This window comes from Talpa europaea (genome assembly GCF_964194135.1).
Source record: "Talpa europaea genome assembly, chromosome: X".
NCBI lineage: Eukaryota > Metazoa > Chordata > Mammalia > Eulipotyphla > Talpidae > Talpa > Talpa europaea.
The window spans coordinates 26,475,264-26,494,131 of record NC_140081.1 but is presented as its reverse complement, the minus strand read 5'-3'; the positions used below and the strand labels follow the sequence as shown (position 1 = coordinate 26,494,131).

Below are 18,868 nucleotides of genomic sequence, written 5' to 3'. Positions count from 1 at the left end.
AGACACTTTTAGGGGGGCGGGGGCGGGAGGGGAGGGATTGGGGTCAGAATGGGGGGCTGCAATTGTATGGGGAATATAACAATAAAATTTATAAAAAAAAAAAAACTGCTCTCTTCTAGCTATCATCTCCTGTATATTTGGCTTTCTGAATAATCCTTAAATAACCATTTGTTAACTTTTTATATTTATATATTTGTTTTAACAATATATTTTTCTATCTCTTTGCTTAGGGTGCAGTACTAGCAGCTGTGTCAAGTCACAAATTCAACTCATTCTATGGGGATCCCCCTGAAGAGTTGCCAGATTTTTCCGAAGACCCTACCTCCTCAGGTAATTGGATCACTCATTCATTCACCAGTGTGAATCAATGGTGTCTACATTCTTTTTCTTCCATTGTGAATAAACATTTTCTGTGAATCTAGTCATATCCTCCAAATAATTCTGAGGAAGACTGTCAGAAACCAAATCCCATCTATGTGTGTCTGGTTCCTTTTAATTTTAACACCAGAGTTGCTTTCTGCTACTGCCCTGTTACCAACATTTCACATTTTTATTTTTACCTCAGAAATTTTACTTCCTCTTCCCCACTCTAGACCCAATGTTGCACTTTATCCAGTCCAACATTGTATTCAGTCTTTTGGGATCCTTATAGAGTACTTTCTACCTCACAAAAACTTCTGATAAAAGATTTTCCTCATGCCAACTACATCAAATCAGACTTTGAGATAACACTGCTTTTAATTGACTCTTTCAATGTAAAGCTGTCTTGTGAGTTATCTCTTGAAACAATTTACAAGTTCTTCTCTTTATATAATCTATAACATGTATATGCAAACATTCACAGAAAAACATAGAAATTTCTATTTTGATGAAATATATGTGAGTCCTACTGAAAAACTTGCATTCACAAAATTATTTCATAAAATTCTCAGATTACCACAGTGAGGCAGTCTATAAATTACTAGTAAACTTATATGTATCTATAAATGCATGTATGTGTATTATATAGCTTTTAAATTTTACTTACATATTCTTTTACATAAATTTACTTACATATTTCTTTTTTTAATTATCATGTTTCCTTTGGCCTGTTTTTTTTTTTCTTATTTCATTAGAGTCACTCAGTATTTGTCATGCAGTTGACTTTTTGCTGGTGATTTAATTTTTGTATTCTTGGACTGGCTCATTCAGTATTCTTCTATTACCATTGGAATCAAAACCTTAAGCCCTTCCTAAAGCATGAGTTTTTTTTCCTTCTCAGTTAGTAATATAGGAAAGATGGATGTGCTAATACTTTTTTCTTGTTGGAACCATGAGCATTTGTCAATATTTCTGTTTCTTCCCTTTTCTGTTTATAGAGTTATGTGCACATTTTCATATACACACAGAGAGAGACAGAATTTCTCACCAAATGATATGTGCTTATACCTTGTGCAAAATAACAGGATCAAGTTTTCCATTCCAGCAGCTATATAGTTCCTCATTTTGACCTTTACCAATTGGGATATGAATCTTCCTCTTTTAAGTGAAGGTGATTTCCAAAAATGTTCAGAAATAGGAATATTAGAGAAGATACTCTTTGAGAAGACCTTGCTGTTTTCCTCTTATGCTGACTTGGAAATTATCCAGAGTCCTTACCACATGAAAGTCAAGGGTACAGTTGAGTTGTGTTTATAGTCGTGTTCTCCAGTGCTCACTGTCATTTCATGTCTGTCTTTTATTCTTCCAGTTCGTTTTGTTCCCCCCATGTGTAGCTTTGTTGTTATTGTTAGCTCAAACCTTTCTTCTCTCTTCACATAACAGTTGACCTTATGTAGGGACAGTAGGTCCAGTAATGGTTTTATGTGGCTCTGTGACGACATGCGATAGTCACCTACTAGGAATATATTTAAGATTTTTAATGCCATTTTCATCTTTAGAAATGGGCCTAGAGAGCAATGTGGTCCTTGAAACAGCTTCATAGACCAAATCTTTAATGTTGTCCCTTAATAATTACCTCTGCTAGCAAGAGTTTAATGAGTTCTTAAGTGTTCCTTACTGTGAATAGTTGTTTTTTTCTTTAGGGGAAGAAATTCTCTATAGTTATAGACACGATTATTTTCCATTAAATGTATTTTTATTGCCCAATGTTCTCTGTTTTTCAGTACAATCTTTAAATGATATAGTTAAAATAGTTTCTGATTATAGTACTTGCTTTTTAAAGAAAAAGGAAATTTCTTACACTGTCTTGCAGACAGCCTGCAAGCCCTGAAATTACTTATTCACAATTTAACATTCTTTCTTACCTCTGTTTCCTGCAGTCATACCCTATTTCTTTTTTCTTTTTTGTCTTTTTTAAATTTCTTCATCTTAGTGATTTTGTCACTAAATGAAGTAGTATATATCTTCATTTGACATACTAAATACCTATCTCTGTAATATTTTCAGAAAGCACTGTCTGGTTGCTGAAAATAAAAGATAGTAGAGCTACTATGCCGTGTGCATGTTTTATGACCTACAGTAAATGAGAAGGGAAAACAATATACTCAGAAGTCAAAGGCAAAAGAAAAATTTTCAGATTTTCCAAATTTTCACATAGCTGTCAGGAATATTTCATGTTCCTAAAATTAATTTTAATATTAATCCATTTACAGGGAAGCATTGTAATTGTATCAGCATTATTTATCAAATAGCTATGTCAGTAAATTTAGCTATCTGCCAATAAATTTCCTTTTCTGCAACCAACAATAATGGTTGTATGGCTGGTTACAGAAAGCCTGTTATATATTTTACCTGGACTCACATTTAGCTTTTACACTTTCATAAGTGAGCATTCATATTTTCATTTTTCACTTTATTCCTACTTTTTAACATTTTCATGTGAAAGCCTAAATTTTTCTCTATTTAATTCTAATCCTTAAATTCTGCATCATTGAATTTCCCAACATTATCCCTTCACTGTCTGTTTACATCTCTGTGGGTTTGTTTTACAGTACAAAATACAACACACTTCCATCATTACCTGAAAGTTCTTCTAAGCCCATGGCAAAAAGGAAAAACTGACCAGAGAGCTTGTGCTTTAAGGCTGGGGTGAGGGACACTGCAGGAGGGGTTAGAAGAAGAGAGTAGTATAAGATCACCAGCTGCCTTATCTTGACATGGACTGTTTTTATTTTTCCAAGGCCTTTTCTAGTCTTTCTCTGAAATGATAATAAATGGTAAGTATGTCAAGACCTCACTTGACATACTTAAAAGCTGGCAATCCTATTTTAGTCCCTCTCTAAATTCTATTCTATTCAACAATCACAATTTAAAAACAAATTTAAAACAAATCAGTTTCCTAATTTGTCATCTAAAGAAGTCTTAACATGTTTAGGTATGCTGTTTACATAGTAAAACTTTTTTATATGAGTTTTTTTTCCTTTTGAAATGATAGACAATCTATTGTTGTTTTGTTACTTACTAATGCAAAGTAGAAATAATCTGTTCTCATATTTCAAATTGAAGAAGTCAGAATCAAAACCCAGTGTTGGGATGAAATTATAAACAGTCCGAATAAAAGTGCTCATGGAACACTACGGGTCACTTTGGACTCTGCCAGGGGCCATGATCCTTGTGGCTCATCCAGTGGGCCCAGCTGTGGCTTGATAATCTGTTTGCTCTAAAATCATACTGTTTGTTGTTTGTCCATATGCTGCCTTCCTCCTAGGACTTCTAGCAGCAGAAAGTAGGTATCCCTTTGTTTTCCTCTAATGTTAATCTTTTATGCAAAAGTGTTTGGCTTTGCATGATTCATAATCAGCTTGACTTTTTCCTTGGCTGTTTGTGTTTAGATATTTAGTTATAAATTTTAACACTGCCTGATCATAAAATTAAAACTTGGATATATTAATTTCCTAAGGCATTGTCATATGAATAATGTTAACATCTAATTTCTTTTATAAAAGGAAAAAGAGGCTGTGTTAAAATTTCAACCGCATTTAATATTATTTTACATCTGAATTTCAGCACAAATTCATTAATTCTGGGGAAAAGGTAAAATTTTACTTTATAGTTTGCTTTCAAGAAAACTTTCAGGGTAAGTGAATTTTCCTTTGACAATTACTCAATTATAAGCAGTTTGTATTATTCCATTACTGTGTTTTCAGTTTAATGTGGAGCTGTGAAATTAACTTCTGAATCATGTCTCTTAACAATGTTTACCATCAGATACAACATTTATAAAGAATAATATAATGGTTAGATTTTGATTACAAAGGCATGTAATTCGAGTATGTAAGAATGTGAATGTGAAAAGTGTGTCAAATTACACACACACAGATGAGTACAAGTGAAACTAAGGCAGTCTGAATAAGATGGGTGTATTATATCAATGTCAGTATATTATGGTTATGATATTATAGTATAGTTTTATAAAATGTTTGCTACTAGTGGGGGAACTAAGCATAGTATACAAGGGATCTTTGTAGCATATCTTATAGCTGCATATGAATCTATAATTATCTCAACAATAATTTCAATTAAAATGATGGAACAGGGACTTCCCTGGTGGCTCGGAGGTTAGGCTCAGCGCTATCATCGCCACGGCTATTCCCACCCATGTGGGATCGAACCCATGGGTTAGGGAGCTAACAGCAGACCTCTCCTGTCTCATCTGCTGCTCCCCTCAGCAGTGTATTTCAGTAGATCTGCCTGTCCTGCTCCCCACTCTGTCTCTGGTGAATCCTCTCATCCCACCTCACCCCTGGCATCTCTGGCCTACACACTAGTTCTTGTACACATAAATAATAAAAATAAATCTAAAAAAAAGATGCAGCAAACCTTCACCCCAACATTGTGCTTATTGGTAGGAAGGAGGAGGGGTTGTGGACTAGATAAGAACCAAAGATAAATTAGAAAATCAGGGTCCTGGTAATTAAATTCATTGTCACGTTTTATTGCATTAGTGACTTGTAACTCAAATTGCAGCTTATTTAATATAAAAATCTCACAGTATATTAGTTATCTGTTGCTGTGTAATAAATAATCTCAAAATAGCATTTATCATCTCACAGTTTCCAGGGTCAGGAACCCAAGCATGGTGTAGTTGAATTCCTCTGGCTCAAGATTTCTCATGAGATTGCAGTAAAGCTGTGGTCCAGAGTTGCATGCAATCTCATCTGGAGGCCCAGCTGCAGGGGACAGACTTCAGTTCCTTGCTGGCTGTTGGGCCTCTCCACAGAGCTATTCACAATATAGCAGTTTGTTCCCCCAGCACACATGATCGAAGAAAGGGGTGAAAAATGAGAGAAAGCACCGACAGAAGCCACAGTCTTAACACTTCTGTTAATTACACGTGTGTTAAAAAATCCTGCCCATACTTTAGGGAGATTTATTATACAAGGTGTGAAAACCAGGAGCAGGGATCTTGGGCACCATCTTAGAGGCTGTGTACCTTGTACAAGTTAATGACGATTGAAATGTAAAATTCTAGCCATTTGTAGCTACTATTTCTCCAGATTTAGCATCCCTCTCCTTTTTTTTTTTTTTAATCAGGAGGTTTATCAGTTCATTTGGAATGAAAGTATCTTGGAAGTATCAAGTACTGCTTTTTTTGTTGTTGTTGTAAAGCTATATGCATGGACACTTAACAAGCGGCAGAATGTTATTAAAGTACTTTGCGAGAAATTTGTACCCTATGATGTTACTATTTGGATACACACTCCATTTTAACAAGCATAATGGCATCTGTCCTCTCACAGAATACATTAGCAGTTTACTTCCTGTAATAAATTTCAGTGCATCTGCATTATAATCTATGCATAAAGAATCTAAAGCTTTTGTTACCAGGCATAGGTTTAAATAACTTGGATTGGATATAATACTGAAGCCCAACATACAATTTCCATTGCAGGGTTCTCTGTTGGCTATAACCCGATTGATAACCAATTCTATTTTACACAGAGGGAATAAAAGCTATTCTACAGTGTAGGGGTAAGACAAAGAGAAAGAGATTAACTGCAAAGGGACTAGAGGAAACTTTTTTGGAGTGATAAAAATTTACACTTAAATTGGTGAATTTTAACTTAAATCTCCTTACTAAACAGATTTTTTTAAGATTTATTTTATTTATTTATTCATACAAGAACTGGGGTGTAAGACAGAGGTGCAGGGGGTAAGAGAATTCACCAGAGACAGAGTGGGGAGCAGAACAGGCAGATCTACTGAGATACACTGCTGAGGGGAGCAGTGGATGAGACAGGAGAGGTCTGCTGCACCATATGTGGGTCAGTTCCCAGGCAGGGGATTGAACTCATGCCTCAGTGGCTGAGATAGCTTGATAGTGCTGAGACTTTAACTCCTGTGCCACCAAGGAGGTCCAGTAAGCAGACTTTTTAGTGCTGATGTGCTTACTAAAAGAGGTTTTGAATGAGGGGGTAATAAGAATATGTGTGTAATGATTCTGTGTTCTATGAAGGGGGTTGCTAATATAATCGCAAGAGAGGTTATGAATTACTCTTCAGGAGAAGCTAAACGAGATTCAGATGTTGAATGCAAACATATAAATCTTTGTTATTAAAATAACTGCATACCTAGGTGTATGCACTATATACATATCTCAAAACTGTTGAATGATACACTTAAGCTTTATATATTTCACCCTATGTAAATTTTACCTGGAAAAGAGAAAAAGGTATTGAAATCTATACTGAAACATTTTGGGGTGAAGCGTACTGATGTTGGCCACTCTATCACTCATTTTGAAATGAACGAAAAATACAGTGAATTGATGACTGGATAGATATGTGATGAAGCAAGTATCACAAACTATTAACAATTATAGAATCCAGGGTATGAGTATAATTCTTCAACTTTTTGTGTTTGAAATTTTTCATGGTAAAACATAGGGAGAAATAGTTTTAAGACAGACCCAACCGATTTTGACAGTGAGAACTTTGTCATTTAAACATTCTACTGTTTATTTTTCTGTCCTGCTATTTGGTTATTTTTACTCAGCCAACTATTTTTTATGAGACTTTTCCACTCTTGCAATGAGATTGTTCTAGACTCAAAGTTTTTATTGACCTTAAAAGCACATTCCTCTTTAAAGAAATAGACTCAAAGCATTTTTAAAACAGTTGACATATTTATGCTCTTTTTATTATTTCATAATAGCAGCAGAACATTTTAGACACTTGTTTATATTAGTGAGATTCTTAGAAAAATAAAAATGTTCAAAGTTAAAATGTATGATTATCTACTTATTTTTTATACAAACTTGATTACCAAGTGAATTGTGTAAAAATTTAAGTAAAATGCTGTTCTGAAGGCAGAGTTTGATTACTTTCCAATAAATTTATAAATGTGAAAGTTTCGACCAAGAGCTGAGAAAATAAGTCTTAGATGGTAAATAAAACTGAGATTAAAAAGAGAGTAGAAATTGGATGTGATTTCATAATTATTCAGGTGTATTGCTGAGGGTAAAACATGGTTTCAGGACAGAAATCTGGGTTCTAGAACTTGCTCTTCTGCTCACTGCTGTGGCACCAGGGTCACTTAAACCTGCTGAACCTCTGATTTATCTAATATAAATTCCTGCCTGCAGGAATGATATCAGCTAATAAGTGTAAAGCACTTTGGAAATGATAAACTTATTATAAACTTATGCAAATATAAGTATTAAAGTACTTTTCATTACTACTTTAAGGAAACAATGCTATAAAATAAACTGTTTCTTTAGTTAAGTCTTTCATTATAATACTTTATTTTCATTATTCAGTATTTGCTCAGAAAAAAAATTTTGTCAAATGTGTTGTTATGTCTTTTTGTACAAAGCACACTGAAAAGTGCAGCCTGGAATTAGAAATATGAATTGGATACCTACAGTCCTGCATTAATTAAACTGCCCTCTAAGTTGAACTCATGTTCTATTAATTTATTGTCTTTTTCCAGGTAGATCCAAGTTTATTTGAAGGTTTTTCGAGGGGAAAAAAAATCCCTCTAAGTTATTGAGAAAAGTAAATATTTCTCCAGATACGGCAGTACTGATCAAAAAAGTAAATGCTAGTAGCAACTTTCAAGTCCCTGTATATGTATTGTGTTATATTATTTTGATTGCCTTAGTATTTTAAAAAATAACAATGGGAAAGTCCCCAAAATATCTGTGTATGTTTATATTTTATAATGAATTGAAAAAATAAAAGATTTTTAGATTCTCTCCTCTCTCGTCTCTCCTCTCTCGTCTCTCCTCTCTCGTCTCTCTTCTCTCCTCTCTCCTCTCTCCTCTCTCCTCTCTCCTCCTAGATGGGCTTGGTATTGAACTGCAGCAGCTATCAATTATACACATTTTTCAGGTGATGACTGTAATCTATGGTTCTACTGGTTATACCCAAAGAAAGAAATAATAGAACTACCTAGAACAGGTGTCACTGAAAGGTATTGAAATGATCAAGGGTGAAGAAAAGTTTTGAGATTAGATCAAAAATGTGTGTTCATTCGATTTGAAAAGATGAAGAAGAAATGGAGTAAAAACTATAATTTTTCTACCTAATTACAGAAACGTAAAATTAGGGACACTTTCCAGAGCATGTAATAGGCAATTTGAGTACAGGTATGGCAATGCTCCCTTTCATGACTGAAAACTCACAAAGCTAATCACATCTGGGTACAAGATTAAGAATATAAGTCACTTCAAGAAAGGGGACAGATCCAAGGAACTTAAGTAGACCGGGTGGTCTTGCCTACTGGAAACACAGGCTAACAGATGCCTATGTGCTTTCCAGCAAAGCATCCACTGGGTCCATCAGAGATTAGAGGTCACAGTGTCATCACCTTGGTGGAGGTGGTGAACTCCTGACACCCCATCTCCTCTCTGAGGCTCCCCAGTTCCTCTCTCAAGGTCTGTTTCCATGTCACTTTGTTTTTACCCCTTCTGTATTGTCTACTTCAGGGTTAATATTCACACAAGCCTGAGAGTCTCTTCCTGGAGGTCAGGGATCAGGCCTATTTTTTGTTTTTTGGTTTTTTGTTTTTGTTTTTGGTTTTGGTTTTTTGGTTTTTTTGTTTTGTTTTGTTTTGTTTTGTTTTGTTTTGTTTTGTTTTGTTTTGTTTTGTTTCCAGAAACCCCTGCCTAGCACCTGGCAAGATAGGTTTTAGTTATTGTTTGCCTGATAGAGTTCAAGTTCTTTTCTAACTTCCATATCCATGCATAACTCACACATAGCTTCTTGAAGATTCCACTTATGTTTCTCACCAATTAGTGTATGAAGTCAGGTGGAACATAGACTGAAGATTGAGTCATAGCTCCACTGCTTCTTACTGTGACCTTCTCTCGACCCATCTCAACCTCAGATCCCTACCTAGATATGTCTGGTAGTATATCTGTCTTACTGGGAGGCTGTTCCTGGAATAACGTACACTTGAAATTAGGAGCTGCTATTACTACTATAAAATACTGAATTACTTATTATTAATTACTGGGACAAGTGCAAACATTATTAATTAATAGGACAAGTGCAAACATAAAAGTAAACCCATGCAGGCAGCTTAGGATGTTCAGAGACCAACAGATGATATGTCCCTGATCTGATACAGCCAGAATTCCCTCTCAGTTGTTAGACTTGCCATCTTAATACTTGCTTGATACGAGATTGTTTTTATTTTAATCTTATAGTATGGATAAACTGCTAGCTAGATTATATATTAGCGTAAGCAATGCTGGGTAAAGACAATAAAAACTAGATAAAATTCCACTAAGATAAATGAGTAAAAATGAGAATTACATTTCTGTGATATCTGCTGAATTAAGTGTATATATATATATATATATATGTCATTAGTACTTTTGTTATTGCAGTCTCAAAAGTTTAGGACTGCTTAACTAACTTTAAAAATGCGGTACTTAATTCTGCTGTAGATGGTGTGCTAGGGTCCGTGAAATATTTGGAACTAAATTTTTCACATCATCTCTTGCTTTTCCAAGACTTTCAAGAAGGGCTTTGAACTAATTTCCAGATTTTTTTTCTCACTTAGAACAAAGAAAAAAGTCCTTGAGAAGAGCCAGTAGAAGGAAGTAGATTGGGCTCTTAACCTTTTCAGAGAAGATAAGGACTGATTTCTGCCTTATACTTTTTTTATCCCACTAAATTGATAGTCACTTAATGTTTTCAGTGGTAGGCATAATTATACAAAATTAAAAATTATCCACAGTCCTATCAAACTGTGGTACTCCCATGCTATGGAATACTATCTAGGAAAAAAAGGAACAGTCTGTTTATGCATTAAACAACCTCAATGACTCGCCAGAGAAAATAAAAAATACCAGGGTAAAAAAATAGCCGATCCCGAAAAATTACATGCCTGTATGGTTTCATTTATATAGCATCCTTAAATGAGAAAATTAAATGAGAAAAAAAGAAAAAAAGAAAATTAAATGAGAAAATTATAGAAATGAAGAATAGATTAGTTCTAACACCAGTTGCTGGGTGTTAGGAATAGGTAGAGTGGGAGAGAAATGAATGTAACTATAAATGGGAAATCTGAAGGATCCTTGTGGTGATAGGAATATTCTGTAGCTTGAATGTATCAATGTCAGTATCCTGAGTATGATAATTTTGCAGGATGTCACCATTGCAGGAAACTGGATAAAGGGTATAAGGGATCACTCTGTATTATTTCTTATAACTACATGTGAATCTACAATTATCTCAAAATAAAAAAAATTTAAAAGCCACAGCAATTTACACATGGATAGCCATTTCATTTATGACTTAAGTCCCCAATCTTTAAAACATAATTAAGTAATATTGCAAAAGACAGTTGCTTTATATAGCAATTTTTTTCCTGTGTTAGAAAATTTGGAACATATGGACAAGAACAAAATGAAGTATAAATAAGAAAAGAGATTATCCACTTGGTGTACTTCATTCTGTTTTTTCCCTGAGTCTGTATATTTTTTCTGTCATAATTGGCCATATACTAATTTATGTGGTTTTGCATTGTTTTCTTGAAGTTTATATCATGAGGATTTCTGTCTTTAAAAACTCTTCAAGAACACTTTCATTTGACTATATATTCCATTATAAGTCTCACTTCTTGGGGTTCTTTGGATCCTTGAGAGTATGTGCATGTTGTCTGCAGTGTGAAATAAGTTAATCATTACTGTAAGGCTCTGTAGATGTCTTTGTTACTAGGTATGTATCTTTCCCTCCTGATGCCTCTCTGGATTCCTGGTTATAAGAGGAAATGTTTAAAAAGTGAGCACACTACCGTTTGCTTTGCCCTGCAAAATGATTTGCCCTAATATTTAATATGGTATTTGGAAGTATCTTTGTCTTCCAAATAAAAAGACTAAGAATGACTTGATTCTCTTGACTCTGTATGTAAAGGAAGGAATAGACTGGGATTTTTGTTAACCTAAGTTGGAGACTTAAAAATGGGTACATTGTGGTAACAACATCTGAAGGAGGAGATCCTATACTTCTAAAATACAAATATTATATATAAACCAATGTTATGGCAATGATTTTTTTTAATTCTAAGAAGCATGTTTCACACAGCAGAAGCTCATGGTTGCAGCATCCCACAGCTCAGATCTACAACTGACTTTACCTTCACTTCTTGGTGGAATGTAGCTCTATGAAAGGCTGGCCTGTATTGTTTTGTGATATTTCAAAACATCAAAGGATCATGGAACCTACACATTCTTCTGGATGTATAAATTGTTGCACCCAGATCTTCCCAGATCTGCACCCAGTAACTCAATTATGGTTGATGAATTTCTTTAATTCAAGTAAGAAGCTTCAGTTTGCTTTGAAAAATGAGGAGTATGCAAGTGCATTGTCAAGAACATTAACTCACTGAAAACACACAATCTGTCCTTAAGTGACATGAAACTCATTTAAGTCTCTCCTTCAGTAAAGACACTAGCCTTTGAAGTTCTATCATTATTAGTTCATTGTTCTTAAGATTTAGGCTACAAGGTTAGTTTGACACTGACTTTCTGTATCGGCTGTTTCTTTTCTGTTTGTTCCTTTTAGGAGCAGTCTCACAGGTACTGGACAGCCTGGAAGAAATTCATGCACTTACAGACTGCAGTGAAAAGGACTTAGATTTTCTACACAGTGTTTTCCAGGATCAGCATCTTCACACACTACTAGATGTAAGACTTTCTATTTTTTTTTTGAAAATTGAATATTTAGTGTACCTTTTTAGTTTACATGCATTTCCATATGTCAGCATAATAGTCCTTTATCAGTTGCCTCAAGTTTGTGGGAAATTATCCATCATAGATTCATAATGGAAATTAATTATATTATACATCATACAAATGCAATATAGCTTAGCAAATACAGTGAAAATTTTTATATATACGTGTGTGTGTGTTTCTATTAGAAGAATCTATTGGTTTTAGCTGTGATTACTTTTTATTGCTTTAAACATTGTTTTAAAACATTACACCTCAAGCACGAGTATTGTAAAGAGAGACGCAAATAAATTATAGAATGGACTATATTCAGACATACATTCCATATTTAGAATTGCTGCTCTTCGCAGTCTTCTCCTTAAAGCCTATGACTATATTTCGTCATTAAATATGATAGGCTCTGTTGACAGCAGGTTGGGATACAAAGCAAAAGCAGAAATTGACAGTTCACAACTGCCTTAATTTTAAGTCACACTTTTTTAAAAGATTTATTTATTTATGCATACAAGAACTGGGGGACAGGCCAGAGGTGCGAGGGGTGAGAGGATTCACCAGATACAGAGTGGGGAACAGAAAAGGCAGATTGACTGAAATACACTGCTGAGGGGAGCAGCGGGCAAGACAGGAGAGGTCTGCTGCACCATATGGATTAGCTCCCTGGCCAGGGATCAAACTCTTGCTGCAGTGGCTGCAGACAGCTTCATAGTGCTGCGACTTAACCCCTTGCGCCACCAGCGAGGCCCTTAAGTCACATTGTTTAAAACAGAGTTATTTATTTATTTATGCATACAAGAGCTGGGGTACAGGCCAGAGATGCGGGGTGTGAGAGGATTCACCAGAGACAGAGTGAGGAGCAGAGCAGGCAGACTGACTGAAATACACTGCTGAGGGAAGCAGTGGGCGAGACAGGAGAGGTCTGTTGTGCCATGTAGGCTGCTCCCTGGCTGGCCAGGATCGAACTCGTGCTGCAGAGGCTGCAGACTGCTTCATAGTGTGGTGCTTAACCCCTTGCGCCACCAGGGAGGCCCAAGTCATATTTTAAATATAATAACTTTTTTAGAAAACTTAGTTCACTTCAGCAGTGAAAACTTTCTTAGTATATGTTAGTATATTAGTATGTAGTAGTCTTCTTATAAGAAAAACTTCCCCTTAGTAAGAGAATGATATTTGCTTTGGGGTCCCTAGAACTTTTTGGGACTAAATCTGATTAGCCCGCCATATGATGCATTGAACTAAAGCAAAATTTTCCAAAATGTGTTTTACAGAACACCTGGGAAACAATAGTTTTAAAATGGGCTAAGTAAAATGAGACAAAGACAAATACTGCATGGTATCACATGTATGTGCAAGCTACCCAAAAAAAATCAAACTCAGAAAACAGGAGTCGAATGGTGGTTGTCTCATACTGGTGACTGGGGAAAATGGAGAGAGGTCAGTAAAAAAAGGTTGTAAACTTTCAGTTAAAGATGAGTAAGATCCAAAGATCTAAGGCACACATAGAAAAAAGTATTGTTGGGGGGCCTCCCTGGTGGTGCAAGGGATTAAGTCTCAGCACTATGAAGCTGTCCGCATCCACTGCAGCACGAGTTCTGTCCCTAGCCAGGGAGCTGACCCACATGGCACAGCAGACCTCTCCTGTCTCGCCCGCTGTTCACCTCAGCAGTGTATTTCAGTCAGTCTGCCTGTTCTGTTCCCTGCTCTGTCTCAGGTGAATCCTCTCACCCCCTGTACCCCAGTTCTTGTATGCATAAATAAATAAATCTTTTAAAAAATATTGTTGTAGTACTGAATTCTCTAACTGTTCTCAGCAAGAGAAGGTACATATGTGAGGTAGTGAGTATGTTCATTAGCTGGATTGTGAGATCCTTTCACAACATATATGATGTTGAAGCATCACATTGTACACTTTAATATATTACACTTATTTGTCCAGATTATTCCAGTGTGTTTACTTTTTGAAAATAGAAATTCTGATACAGAGATGGGGGGTATTCACACACATACCAACTTCGGGAAAATGCAATTTGGTATCCGTATTAGTTTGTTAAGGCTGCCATAACAAAGTGCTGCCAACAGGGTAGCTTAAAATAATAAAAATTACTCCCTCACATTCCTAGAGACTAGAAGTCCTAAATCAAGGTGTGAGCAGAGCCATGCTCTTAGAAGGGGGAGGTGCAACACAGTGAATGGGTGCCACATCCCCCACACATACTTCCTTGCAGCCACTTTGGACTAGCTACTGGGAACTAGGGGTGAGCTCTCTAACACAGAAGACAGGTAGACTCGGGGGTGGAGGAGTGGCTCTTACTTTTCCAGTTTTGACTTACACTCAGAACATGCAAGGAAATGCGTGGAGGAGAGACATGTAGAAACAAGAAGGTGATAGACACGTGGGAAGGCTGTCCTTGGCACAGAGAACAGCCATTATCTTGACTCATACTTTCATTTTGACCCTTTTGTCCCAGACCTGCCTTATCCCTTTCTTGCTGTTCCCCACCAGAAGGTGTCTTAGACTCATGGCAAGCTTTCAGGCCTCAGTGGCCCCACTTTGGGCTGACTCTGTTTGGCTGGGCATTTGCCCACAAGGAGATGGGTAATTTGGTGGGGGGTTATTGGAAACTATTACTAGGAATATCCTCTCTTCTCTTCCCTCCCTGTGCACACTAGTTCTGCTGTAGATCTTTCACACTAAGAGTCTGCTTCCTTTGTCTTTAAGTGCGCGGATGGCCAGATCCCTTTAGAGTGTCCTTAGGAGTTTAGGATCACTGGGTGCCCCTCAGTCACACAGTAACACTCCTTGCTAAGGTTTCAGGGAAGAATCCTTCCTTCCCTCTTCCATCTTCTGTTAGTTGCCAACAATCTTTGGGATTCCTTGACTTAGAGATACATCACTCCAGTCTCTACCTCTGTGTCCACACAGCATTCTCTACTACAGAGAGAAAAACAGAGACTCTAGTCACACAGAAACACAGTGATGACACTGTCTTCACATGGCCATCTTATAATTACTGTAGCAGCAGGATGGGCACAGAGCTCGTTCTCTCTGATCCGAGCTGACCGAGTAAAGGAGAGTCCTGGAGCTCTCGGAGGCTTTCTCAGGCTTTTATTGAGCTTTTACATGTGGTGCAGCAACCAGGTACATGGCAGCAGGGGTTCCGGGGGGCCAGGAGGCCAGCAGGCCTCCAAGCCCCTAGCAAGTCTTCACTCTGGGCTTCTCTGGCATTCTTTCTCCCCTTCTCTTGGTGAATATCTCAATCCTGCTGCTATGGCCCACAGAAGTAAACAACATAACTTACAACAATGTAACAAATGCAGGTACCCACCATCAGGCATGCAGTTCTAATGGTGGGAGGGCAGAAAAGCCCGAAAATCACTTACCCTACAATGACACAGTCATTTAGTGTCCACCCTAATCTAATATGAGCCCATGTTAATTATATCTGTGAAGACCCTACACCTAAATAAGGTTACATTCTAAGGCTCCAGGTGGACATGAATTTTTTTTAAAGATTTATTTATTTATGCATACAAGAGCTGGGGTACAGGCCAGAGATCCAGAGGGTGATAGGATTCACCAGAGACAGAGTGGGGAACAGAACAGGCAGACTGACTGAAACACACTGCTGAGGGGAGCAGCAGGCAAGACAGGAGAGGTCTGCTTTGCCATGTGGGTTGCTCCCTGGCTACTTGGGGATCGAACTCATGCTGCAGAGGCTGTGGATAGCTTCATAGTCCGGTGCTTAACCCCTTGCGCCACCAGGGAGTCCCCTGGACATGAATTTTAAGGAGACAGTCAGTGTTCAGTTTCGTACAGCATGGAAAACTGACTTTGTCCTGAATGTGAATTTAAAAAATCTAATATAAAGTAATGAAACATAGCCCTGTCATTTGTTAATTAGCCTTTCTTGGGAACTGGTATTAAAGTGTAGTTTTATATCTTCTTTTTTTTTTTTAGGGAAGTGAAACATTTACCTTTTTTTCTTCATCTAGACCTACAACATCAATATGTACAAATATTTTAAGTCAGAACTTGGAATGTGATAGGTTGTTGGGACTTGCATGTGATAAGTTAGCTAATCAATTGATGGATGTGTTTATTTATGATGGGCTAAAAAATTAAGTTTTCTTACAGTTAAATAGCATTTTGCACATATTTGGTAGTGATACTCAGTCTTCTCTATTTCTTGTTGAAATATTCCTGTTACAGAATAAATGTTTACTTTGTAAGTCAACAATGTTATAAAACATTGTTAAATGACACATTTATCTTTCTGCCAAACTTTGACAACTAAGTTTTAAACATTTGCCCACCATCTGTTATACCTCTGAACAGCTGTTAATATTTGTTACAGACTGCTGTTTCCATAGTAAATGTGATGGCCCATCTCATTAAGATCATGAAAGGGGAGTCCTAAATTACGTTTTCTAAAAATACAATTGGTGATTAAATTAGTAAAGAAAAAAACTGCAGTAGCTACTTACTTTAACAGATTTATATTAATTTACAGGTAGATTTTATGATAGATTAAACAATAGTTTTAAATAATAGATCAGAAATAAATTGGTATGAAACCCTGTATATTTTGTATTACTGACATGTGTTATAATATTTTTTACTCTTTAGGGAGATTAGAGAATTTTTCCATCTGACCTGGGCTTTCCACTGGAAAGCTACAACTCTTAATTTACTCTCTTGCTTTTTTGAGATGATATTAATTTAGTGATCATATTTGGGAACAACATATTTTTAGAACTCAGAAGCTTTCTAAAGTGAAAAAATAGAACTTCTGCATAATTTGGTGATGTTTTTGAGCAGTTTTTGGTCTGAAAAGTAAGTTGGTACAATGATAAGTTTCAATGTTTAAATAGATAAACAGTCACAAAATGCAAAACCTAAGTTTCCACAAATTTATAATCCAGTCAATTTGCAATTAAATATGTAGAATAATAAGGCCTATCTGAAGACCTGCAAAAGTGAATCACTGATAACTTTTAGGGTACCCTCTAATCTTCTAGTCAGTTTCAACAAATATGAAATCAGATGGCTAATGGGGTGATCCTTGTGCTACTTGTCTGCTGGGACTGGAGACCAAACTATATACTGCCTCTTGCTTTAGGCTTGGGGGTCTCTCAGTCTACTGTTTCTAACTGTATGGACAAAAACTCATATCTGTTTCCATAGACTGAAGTGCTAGCCTTGTCTTGTATTCAGTACATGTATCGAAGTACCAGTGTCAGTGGAAAAGACTACAAATACCTGAGATAAAGAGAGCTAGAAGTATCATGTGCCCTGAATATTTTCAAAATTTCTTCTTCATTCTTAATGTAGGTATCAACAAATTTAGTTTTTAAAAAAAACTACTAAGCACATGGTTACTTGTTAAGCAGCAATAGAAAAATAATACAACCAAGAACAAAGCAAAGATTGTCCACTCTTATCAATTTTATTCAGCATTGGACTAGAGAATCTAGCCAGTGCAGTAGGGCAAGAAAAAGAAATTCAAGGTATGCATATTGGAAAGGAAGAGGTATAACTGTCTTCTTGTAGAGATATGATTTTGTGTGTAGAAAATCCTGAGGAATCTAAAACAATCTATTAGAACTAATAGGTAAGCTTAACAAGAATGAAGGATAAGAAAATATAATTTTTTAAAGATTTATTTATTTATGCATACAAGAGTTGGGGTACAGGCCAGAGATACGGGAGGTGAGAGGATTTACCAGAAACAGAGTGGGGAACAGAACAGGCAGATTCACCAAAGTACACTGCTGAGAGGAGCAGCGGGCAAGTCAGGAGAGGTCTGCTGCGCCATGTGGGTTGCTTCCTGGCTGGCTGGGGATCGAACTCATGCTGCAGAGACTTTGGATTGCTTCATAGTGCGGTGCTTAACCCCTTGTGCCACCAGGGAGGCCCTGAAAATAAAATTAAATAAATGTTCACAATATCATCAGTAAAAGTAAAATACCTACTAGTGAATTGGATAAAAGAAGTGTAGGACTTGTTTACTGAAAACTACAAATGTTGCTGAAAGAAATTAAAGAAGATCCAAATAAATGGAGAGAGGTACTATATGGATAGATTGGAAGACTCAATATTGTTAAGATGGCAGTTTTTCCCATGTTCCCCTATAGATTCAATGCAATTATCAATATCCCAGCAGAATTTTTTATCTTGCTAGAAGTTGACAAGGTGGTCTTAAAATATATGGTGGTCTTAAAAGATAGCATGGCATTAGTGTAAAAATAGATATGTAATTCTGTGGAACAGCATAAAGTTCAGAAATAAATCCTTACATTCATGGCCAGTTGATTTTTAACAGAGGTGCCCAGGGAATTCAATAGGGAAGGGACTTTGTGTGTGTGTGTGTGTGTGTGTGTGTGTGTGTGTGTGTGTGTGTGTGTTTAACACATGGTACTGGAGCAATTGACGAGCCATATGCAAGGAAGGAAATTAACATAGACCCTTACCTCACACCATATACAAAGATTTCCACAAAATACCTCATAGATCTATAGTAAAAGCTTAAAACTAATAAACTTTAAAAAGTAAATAAAGGAATAAGTATTCATTGCATTGAGTTAGGCAAAGAGTTCTTAGCTATGACACAAAAAAACTTTGGAATGAAGAATATGTTCCAAAACTGGATTGAGATGATGCTTGTACAACTGTATAAATTTACTAAAAACCATCAAACTGTATAAACA

The 18,868-nt window shown here is 36.3% G+C and overlaps 1 protein-coding gene across 6 annotated transcripts in view; it reads left to right on the top strand.

The window, feature by feature from the left end:
• The window catches only part of CASK (calcium/calmodulin dependent serine protein kinase), a gene marked incomplete at both ends in the record, with an annotated part of 372,322 nt that overhangs the window by 277,497 nt on the left and 75,957 nt on the right, over nt 1-18,868 (top strand). For 3 of the 6 annotated variants that reach the window (XM_084258753.1, XM_084258751.1, XM_084258750.1), the window contains 3 exons: nt 231-330; nt 3,689-3,706; nt 11,997-12,118. In XM_084258753.1, the coding sequence (XP_084114879.1) occupies nt 231-330; nt 3,689-3,706; nt 11,997-12,118 (240 nt within the window). The remainder of the gene's footprint in view (nt 1-230; nt 331-3,688; nt 3,707-11,996; nt 12,119-18,868) is intronic. The other 3 variants (XM_084258755.1, XM_084258754.1, XM_084258752.1) reach the window with 1 other exon arrangement.